Source organism: Arachis ipaensis, chromosome B7 (assembly GCF_059453495.1).
Source record: "Arachis ipaensis isolate K30076 ecotype BB chromosome B7, ASM5945349v1, whole genome shotgun sequence".
NCBI lineage: Eukaryota > Viridiplantae > Streptophyta > Magnoliopsida > Fabales > Fabaceae > Arachis > Arachis ipaensis.
Window position 1 is genome coordinate 23647697 of NC_142442.1, and position 10196 is coordinate 23657892.

At 39.3% G+C, this 10196-nt stretch overlaps 1 protein-coding gene across 1 annotated transcript; it reads right to left on the bottom strand.

Moving 5' to 3' along the window:
* Nucleotides 1–1325: 1325 nt before the first annotated feature.
* LOC148550593 (uncharacterized) lies at nucleotides 1326–3172 on the bottom strand. The gene is made up of 2 exons (XM_088493112.1): nucleotides 2374–3172; nucleotides 1326–2284 (listed from the first exon to the last, which is right to left on the bottom strand). The coding sequence occupies exons 1-2, from the start codon at nucleotides 3170–3172 to the stop codon at nucleotides 1326–1328; spliced, it is 1758 nt and encodes a 585-aa protein (XP_088349238.1).
* Between the last annotated feature and the right edge of the window lie 7024 nt (nucleotides 3173–10196).

Consider the following 10196-nt stretch of genomic DNA (forward strand, 5'->3'; position numbering starts at 1 on the left):
GACCCTTCCCGGTCGGCCCAGGACAAGTCAAATACCTCATTGTAGCTATTGACTACTACACCAAATGGGTAGAGGCTGAACCACTAGCCACCATATCGTCCTCCAACTGCCGGAAGTTCATGTGGAGGCAGGTGATAACCCGTTTCGGCATCCCAGAGGTCGTTATCTCGGACAATGGAACCCAGTTCACCGACAAGAAGTTCATGGAATTCCTCTCTGGCCTGGGGATAAAGCAAAAGTTCTCCTCAATAGAACACCCCCAAACAAACGGGCAGGTAGAGGCCGCTAACAAAGTCATCCTTCTTGGACTAAAGAAGCGCCTAGACAGTAAGAAGGGAAACTGGGCCGACGAACTCCCCTCGGTATTATGGTCTTACCGGACAACCGAGCAAAGCGCCACGGGGGAAACCCCCTTTCGCCTAACCTATGGGGTCGACGCGGTAATACCGGTTGAAATCGGCGAACCAAGCCCCCGACTACTCCTCGCGGGCATGAGCGAAGCGATTGAGAAAGACCTGATCGAAGAAACAAGGGAGATGGCTCACCTGACAGAAACGGCGCTGAAACAAAGAATAGCCCTGCGTTACAACGCACGAGTCCTCAAACGAGACTTCGAAGAAGGGGACCTCGTCCTACGACGCAACGACATCGGCGTCCCAACCCCAGGAGAAGGCAAGCTGGCGGTAAATTGGGAAGGCCCCTACAGGATAAGGGAGGTACTCGGCAAGGGCGCTTACAAACTCGAAAAACTAGACGGCAAGGAAATACCCAGAACATGGAACGCGAGCAACCTAAAGAGATTCTACTCCTGACCCACCGGCTCAACGACCAAATAGCCTAGCCAGAAAGTTAGTATTCGCCCCGTCCACATGTTATTTCAACTTGTTTACCTACCTTGTCAAAAACTTACTGTCGAGTAATTTTTACTTGTTCAAATGTTTTGTTTAAACTCTCTTACTTGATATCTGACCCTCGTGACCAAAATCTAAAACGGCACCCCGGGACTGATCACCCCGGGAGCCAGACGGCTCATAGGCCTCAACCAATTCAACGACTACGCGACCGAATCGGTCCGAACTACTACCAAATACGAAAACGGCAATCCGGGCACAAGACATAAGCCCGCCCAGAACAAACGGTAACATGAAAACGACAACACGACAAAATAATGAAATAAGCAAGAAATCATAGCAATCAAACGACGATAACTTACAAAGCGTCAAAACGTTCAACGAACACGTAAAGTTGTTCAAGGCAAACAAAACGACAAAGCGTCAACGAGTTGTTCGACAAATACATTACAAAATATCCTAAGTTACAAGACTTCACTTCCTCGGCATATCGACAATCTTCCCGTCCTGGATAGTCTTGAAAACACCAATAGACGAGATCTCGAAGTCAGGAGCAGCAATCTTCAGCTGGGCCTTCAGGGCATCTTCGGTCATCAAGATGGCATTCTTCCCTTGCTCCTTGGCCACCTTAAGCTTCTTCTTAAGATCAACGGCCTCTGCCTTAGCGGCCTTTGCCTCCGAGATGGCCTGCTCCCGCTCCTCCTCCAAAGCGACAACCCGACCTTGAGCGGCGTTCAGTTGACTTTCTAATGTCATCTCACGCTCAAGAAGCCGAGCCACGGTCTCATCAGACGCCTTCAGCCTCTCCGCAATAGACGACGACTTCTCCTCGGCAGCGTTAAGCTTTCCCCCCATCTCGGACAGCTGACCCTGGAGGAGCTCAACCTGAGCCTTAAAGTCATTATTCGCCTTAACAGAAGACTCAAGCTTCCTCCGAAGCGCCTCCATCCCGGATAGCTCAAACTCAGCCTTCCGAGCTATCACGGCCCCACGAAGCAATGTGCGATACATCCACCTCGCCTGCCCGGACAGCTCGGTTGCATGGAAATGCTCTTCCGTCCCGGGTATCAACTGGGAGTCAATGAACTTGGAGGCATCAAAATTCCTTTCCATTACGGTTAGGACCCCCTCCGGGCTGGAAGACATCTTTCGCTTTTTAGGAGTGTGGATAAGCTCCACGTCGCTATCTGGATGGGGGGAGAGGGTCGCCTTCCCGTCGGCAGGTCCCTCCTCCCGGGCAGGGGAAACTTGACCCCCTAGGCCCTGCTTTCCCGACGTCTCCTCACCCTGGGCAGAGGAAGCCTGGCCCTCCTTTTCCCCTGACGGACCCTCCGACCTGCCGGCCCCCTTTTCTTCGGCATTCTCATCATCACTACCCTCAAAAAAGGTCTTCATCAGGTTCTCGAGACCGGTCACTGTGGCAGACATTTCCACTGCGAATAAAGGACAAGAACGTTAGTCGTCAAACCGAAAAGAAGAACAACAACGACAAAGAAACAGACAAACAAAAAGGGTAACTCACGAATATAGCTCCGGCCGGCCTCCCGTTCACCCATAAGAAGATGGGGATTCACAGGATTCTTTTCAAAGATAGCGAGAAGAACGTTCGCTATATTCTTATCTACAGCCGACAACCTCTTGTACGATACTTTCACGAAAGGATTCGACCCCGCGCCAAAGCTCCAGTAAGTCTGGATAAGGCGCTCCCCCTCTAACGACAACCAGAAGGGATGGCGACCCTTGACGGGACGAACCTTAAAATACTTATCCTTAAAACCATGGTAGGAATCCTCAAAAAGGCTAAAAATCTTCCTACCCTGGGCAGCACGGAAAGAAAGAAAGCCTTTTCTCGCCTTCCCCTGTTTGGAGGGGTTGGTAAGGTTGAAATAAAAAAGAAAGACGTCCACCGACACCGGCAGCTCTAAATACTCGCAAACCATCTCGAAGCAGCGGATAGAAGCCCAGCTGTTCGGATGAAGTTGAGACGGACAGACGGATATCCGATTCAACAGCGCCATTTGAAAATCGGAAAACGGGATCCGAACACCGACTTGCGTGAACATGGATTTGTAAAACCAGATCCAATCGGGGACGCGAGGAGAATGAAAATTGAGCTCATAAATACGCTCGCGAGGAAGCGGGACAATGGACTCATAGTTGGCCTCCTCGTCAGTACCCCCACACAAGTAACCGGCTTGCCGGAACTCCGTCAACTCCTCCAAGCCCATCTGGTTGGGCGAACTCCTTATATCGTCAGTCACCCAAGCATACGGGTCATAAGCCGCAGCGGATCCGGAAGCCCGGGAGACAACGCGAGGCATACCTACAGCGGGGTACCAATCCGTTAGTCTAAGAGGTCGGGAACCCGAAAAAACTCAGAAACTACACCTTTTCAATTCAAATCATGACCAGATACGACCAAAAACCTATGCCTACCTCACAAACCACCCAAAAAAGACTATCCTGGAATGGTACCCCTACCCTAACCCACCTATCCCAACACTGAAACAACCTCTCAACAAAATAAAATCAGCCATGCGATAGATGCAAACAACAAATCACGCAATAACAAGAGCATAACGCAGATATCAGAAGAAAGAAGCCAGAAGATTACCTGGAAGGATGAAGGAAATCTGGGCTGAAAGTTGAAGCAGGAAGGAGTTCACGCAGGAAGCTTTGGATGTTAGGGAGAGAAGAAGTTAGAAATGATAAAAGTGGGAGGTGGATAGGAAGAAAACTGTTTAAAAACCACCCCCAAAGGAGCGCGAAAAGAAGCGGGGGCAAAATAGTCTTTGCACACAGGATTTTTCGAGTCATTATGAGCATTAAATGCCCAGCGCGGAAACCGAAACGGAAAACAAACGCCACAGCAGATCAAGGGACACGCTCACAAGAGACGCGTCCCTCCCACGATCTGCCGACCCAGCAACAACGCATGAGTATAGACATCACGCGCCACCCATGGCCCCACGGCCATCGCTGACGCGTCGGGGGCACTGTTACGGCCTGGCCCAAATCTCATGCGGGTCAGCCCGACCCGATCTCTCGCCGGCCCAATGGCGCGTCCTCCACCCGACCCGGACACGCGTCCCGTACGGTTCGCACACAGCCATGAGACAACACCTCTGAGGGTGTGGGCCAGCTCACTGCAAGGGCCCACCACTGACATATATATATAAGGGGAGACTGGCTCTCCCCCCAAGGTACGTAATACACCTTTCCCTCACCGCCTGCACATATTCTGACAAGAGCGTCGGAGTGCCTTTGCAGGTGGCACCCCCCTCCTCCATTCGAAGTGCTCGGGACCTCGCTCACTCGGGACCTGGGAACCACGACCAGACGAGCCCCTCCATTATCCGAAACGTTGTCCGCAGGGTTTCAACCCGAACCGTCCGGTACCCGACTTACCGAACAGCATCCAATTAATAATCACCCAAATGTTAGATCTATCTTCCAATGATTAAACCCAGTTTCAGTTTGGATATTTAATTAGAACATATGCATGTTAGGCACGTATGTCTAATCAAGGAATCTGGATACTAACAAAAATAAATAAAAGGCTTACGTTTGCATTATTATCTGATCAATTGATAATGATAATGCTAATGCTAATCAATTTAATTTATATTTGGTCAATATTATTAACTTATTATTGTGTTTTATACCAATTATTGTATGTAATGGCTGATGAACAGTTGTAATCGGAACAAACTATAGGTACAAATGATTAGAAAAAAGGAAGCATTGTTCCTCCATGCCAAGAAGTCAAACTATTAACTAAAACGGAGGAATTGAACAAAGGAAGGAATTTCGGTAAAAACTCAATTAAAACTTCTTAAAGTAAAGGCATATTAAGTAGATTAACAATTTCGCTAGTTAGACAATAGGGCTGCAAATAATGTGAATAATGGGTTGCATCCTAAATCCATTAAATATTAAAAAAATATTTTAATGTAATTATTTATTTTTATTTTTAATTTGAGTTTTATCTTTTATTTTTTTGTTAGGCTAAAGTATTAAATTAGTCCTCTATATTTAGGCGTAATCCTGCTTTAGTTCTTAAGGTTTAAAGTCTCCTATTTAAATATAAAAAATTTTCATTTAATTTTAATGTAGTCCTACCATAGTGAACAAGGTTGATAATCTGGAGAACAAGTACAAGTTTCAGAAGCACAAAATCAACTGTGAATGCATCAATATATTTATTTATCATTCTCTTCAGTTCTATAGAAAATATTTCATTTAAATTGTAAGAAGAATGATAAGTAATAAATGTATTGATGCATCCATAGCTGATTTTGTGTCTCTAGAGCTTGTACTTGTTCTCCATATTATTGACATTGTTCTTGTACTGCTGTTAAAACTTTGACCTCACGGTAGGACTATATTAAAGCTAAATAAAACTTTTTTGGATTCAAATAGGACATTTTAAATCTTAAAGACCAAAATAGAATTACGCTCAAACGTAAGAGACTAATTTAGTGCTTTACCCTTTCCGTTATCTATGTTCACCTTCACATGTACTAAATTATATTTTTATCGCATCTATTTCACCGCTGCTTTCCCTATCATGCTGCCACTGTCATCGTCCTCACCGGTTGTCCAGACCTCAGTGCCACCGTCTTCCTCTCATTCGCGCCGCCTCCATATAACATCCAGCTAAGATCAAAGAAACATCTGCAATCCTATAATAAAAAAAACATCCATCAAAATTAAAGAAACATATGTAATCCTATACAAAAAAATATTCAAGTATAATGAAAAGAAACATCCAACTCTTAATACAATAAAAAAAATTCAGCTAAGAGCAAAAGAAAACATCCAAAACACATCGAAAAAAAGTCTAAATCATAGCGGAAGAAAGACACCACAACAGCAAAGGGAGAACACATGGCATGACGCAGCAACACGGGAGAGGGGCGTGATAATACAGCAGCAACGCCCCCGCCCCGGTCGGGATCGCGAGACAGCAGGCAGCGGCAGCACGAGATCGCAAGACATTGACAACGGCGTCATGAGAATCGACGATGATTGCGGGATTGGCGAACTGACGCGCACCTCGCATCACTCGCGAACGAAATCGTACCTTGCGTCAGAGCTCCCTCCGACGGCGACGGCACACTGTGGAGGCGGAGCGGCGGTGGTTTGAACGGCGGATGGTTGATGACACAGTGAGAGAAAACAAGATGTGGTGTCACTATGCGACGAAAAAGAAAGAAACATAGTGTGAAGGTGTGTTTAGAGGAAGTTACGTTGCCTAATCTTAATTATTTAAATTCAAAAATATAATTATTTTAAATTAATTAATTAAAAATCTTATTTTTAAAATTAATTTATTTTTTTAATCTATTATTTACGTTGTTCACTATGATTGTAGTCTTTTTATACTTATTTGTCCGCAATATGCGATGACATGTAATTAAAAATATAATTTACAAAAAAAATTCACACTAAAAGGAGGAACCTTAGCCCTGTAGGCTTTGCCGGCACTCTCTTCATTCTTAAAATTGAGTCGATTGACACAAAATTACCGTAAAATTTAGTTGACCATGTGATATAATAGGAGTATTGTTCGTTTGTGGGCTTATTCTTAACCACTATACTTTTATCAAAATAAAAAAGTTATTTGATCAAGTTAATTACCACAAGATTTAAGTAAGTTTTCAATCTCTATAATTCTAAAAAAATACTCATTTTTTCCCTATAAATCATTTTTGTCCAATAAATTTTAACCATGTTAGTCATTATTATTACTGTTAATGTGTTCTACTAAGTACTAATAAGTGCTAACGTGATAGGTTGTTAAATACTAACATTATACATCTTATCATGTTAACAATTTAGGTTCATTATCGACACATTTAATCTGTTATTTCAGTTTTAAATGGAATAAATTAAGGATAAATTAAAGATCAAAATATATTACTTTTAAATTTTGTTGGATCAAATAAAAAACATAAAACAAAACAATATATATATTATAAAATAAAATCTTGTTAAAGCCTAGTACTGCAATATATGGCCATATTTTCAATTTTACTATATATAATTTTCAAAATTCACATCAACATATATTATAGTAAGCAATACCATTAAATGAATTTATATCTCCTTATGAAGGTTATTATCAGCTATATATATATATGAAAAAAAAAAAGAAAATAGCTGGAAGTTCTTGACTTTTGAATTCAATGACTACTCAATATAAGAAATTTAGATTAAAAAAAATTAAACTACATTATTTGACTATAATTTTTATTTTCAATACAATTATACTTTTCTGCATGAATAAATAGTCTTCATAGTTCATAAGGCCAAAAATGATTGGCACCGCTAATAAAAAAAAGAATTTGAATTTCACAGTATCTGATAAATCTAAGTTGGAGACATGTATGTATTGGCCCTAGTAAAATAAGAATATCAAATAAAATTGGCTAAGTTTTTTATATTTTAAAAAAGAATAAAAATAAAAAAATATATTAGTGATTAAAAAGAATGGAGGGATTGAGAGACATTGGAGACATGTCCACGCTACACAAGCAAAGGAGCTGGCATATCTTCCTTAACTTATTTCCAATTACTCAGTTACTCACATGGATTCCCATTCCAACAATAATACACAATTCTTTGGCACTTCCCTTTCTCACACTCCAACTCATCCATATATTATTATAATAATTCGATTGGACCATATACCTACTTTGTTTTCACTTCTATAGATCCATACACATCCTTTTAGTGAACCGAATTGATTGAATAATTGCTTTCCTTTTTCTCTTTTCCTAAATCTATCAAATGTTTAACTTTAAACAACATACGTATGAATACAGTGAATCTCCTTCTTTCAAGGTAAAATTGGCCGATTTGATTTATGATAAGGAAGGACATATATAGCTCCTACCTCTTAAAGTTGGCATGATGAATTACACCTTTTAATCACACAGTGATTTCAGCTAAAATTCAAGAATAATGGGGTGCTTACTAATTTTAACTAATAATAATAGAATGGATATTGTTACTCTTATTTCAATAATACTATTTTTTTATAAATTAGTACAAATATATAATGCACAAAAAAAATGTATGATCATAATTTGTGAAGTGACATTATAAAAAATAGGAATAACAATATCATCTCTCTAATAATAATAATAAATATATTATTTCTTTCATTTTAAATTAATTTTCATTTGTTTTTAGTATTTTAGATATAATATAGTCTAACAAAAAATTCAGTATACATCTAGACAAATTTATATTGATACATTTTTTTTTAAAGTATCAAAAAGTGAAATTGATAGTTAATTTAAAAATTTTGTTAGCAGTGTCTTCAAAATGCAAAAGAGAAATTTTCACAAAAGATTCTTTTGTACATGTACCTTTTATAAAATTAAAAACTACCAATATCCTTTGATCAAATTTCTTATAAACTAAAGTTAATTATTTTCAAAACTTAAAAATTTTGAAATAGAATCTCAAATCATTGATTAGCTCTACTAATATCTTTATATAAAGAAAAGTACTGCAGCAAATTCTTATTATTAAAACAAATTAGCTAATATGTATCTTGCTGAATACTAAAAATAATAATTTTAATATTTTTATGCATTTAATAAATTAAAATTATATCAAAAATATAATTTTTTAATAAAAAATTTCTATTTTTATTTCATAATCAATATCCTTATGAAAAATATTAATTTTTATTATTTCCAAAAGACATTTCTTTATTTATATTCTTAGCCAGTGGCAGTAGTGTTCGTACTAACAAACCAATAATTTAATTTGGCAATTTTTTTAAATATGGGGGAATATTTTGTGAAGTTAAAAAATATTGAATTTTTCCTCGTTTTACTAGAATATAGGGGCGATTTGCAAGAAAGTAAAATTACTTGGTGCAATATCTGTTTTTTGCAAGGTTGCGAGAACCGAATCGGTTAATAAACCGGTGAAGTGACTAATTTAATAGTTTAGAGGTTTAATCGGGGTTTAATCGGGATTCAACCGGAATAATTAAATATATGAAAAAATTATTAAAAAATTAATATAATTTTAAAAATTTAAATTTAATAATTTTTAAGCAGATAAATTTTAAAATTTTACAATTTTTCTAAAGTATAATTCAAATTTCACAAATAATCAACAACTAAATATAAACATAAATATAGCATAAACATCTCAAAACCAGAAAATTCCAACAGTCCAGCACAATGCAATGAAACATGCACCATAGCACTATCAACAATTCAGAATAAAAAATCCAGCAAACAGAATCAACAACCCAAAATCAGAAAAAATCAGCATAAACAACCCAGAATCAGAATCATAGCATAAACAACTCAGAATCAGAGATTCCAGTATAAACAATGTAGTACAGCACTATACCATATAACCAAAATTCAGTTTAAGGGAAGGAAACTGACGGCGACGGAGGAATGGGAACAGCCGGCAAGGAGGAGCTCGGACAGAGACGAGCTCGGACAGAGACCGAGAGAGAGAACTCAAAAAGGGACGTTAAGTTCGGACAAAGACACAGAGAGAGAGAGATCGAAGAGACGACAACCGAAGAACGATGAGAGGAGAAGAGACGAGAGGACACCTTTCTGCGATGGCAACGAGAGGTGGAATAATGAGAAGAGGGATGAACCACCGAACAGAGCTTCCACACTTTACGCGGCACCCACGGTCTATCCTGGAAAAGAAGAGTTCAGCGATGACCTTGAAGAGGGATGGATTGGTGGCTGCGGGCTGAAGTTTGGGGATTAGGGTTCCTCAATCTTCTCTTCATAGTAAGTTCAGAATTCATAGAGAACAGAGAAAGAGAGGGGTGAGATGGGATGGGGATTAGGGTTCTTCAATTATTCAGAGAGAAAGAAAAGGGTGGGATGGCTGGGTATTTGGCATTGCCCATTGGACTTTTTTGGTTTTTTTTTTCTTTAAAACCTAAAACGGTGCCTTTTTGGAAGGTTGTCACCAAACCGGTAACTTTGAAAAAAACCCGGCTAATTTCTACGGTTTACCGGTTAACTGCCGGTTTAGTCGGTTCGCAGACTGGTTTTTTGCCAAGAGGTTCTTAGACTCAACCGAACCGGTCGAATGACCGATTCTCGATTAATCTGGTTGAACCGGTCGGTTTGGTTCGGTTTTTAGAATTATACTTTTTTTTTTCTTTTAAATAAAGAGCGAAACTGATGGGTAAGACTTTTTAATTCATTGGATGAGATTCTGGTATTTTTAAAAAATATAAATTTTAAAAGGGAGATTGTTGGTGTGATTTTTATTTTTTAAAAAAATAAAAGTAAAATTGTTGTACACGATTTCTTTTTTAATTCATAAAAATTTAAA

What these genes read in the sequence shown, in the direction of transcription:
- LOC148550593 (XM_088493112.1), bottom strand. Translation starts at nt 3,172, where the DNA reads ATGCCTCGCGTTGTCTCCCGGGCTTCCGGATCCGCTGCGGCTTATGAC. An exon ending in GGCCGGCCGGAGCTATATTC is followed by an intron (nt 2,285 to 2,373) that starts GTGAGTTACCCT and finishes CTTTATTCGCAG; the next exon opens with TGGAAATGTCTGCCACAGTG.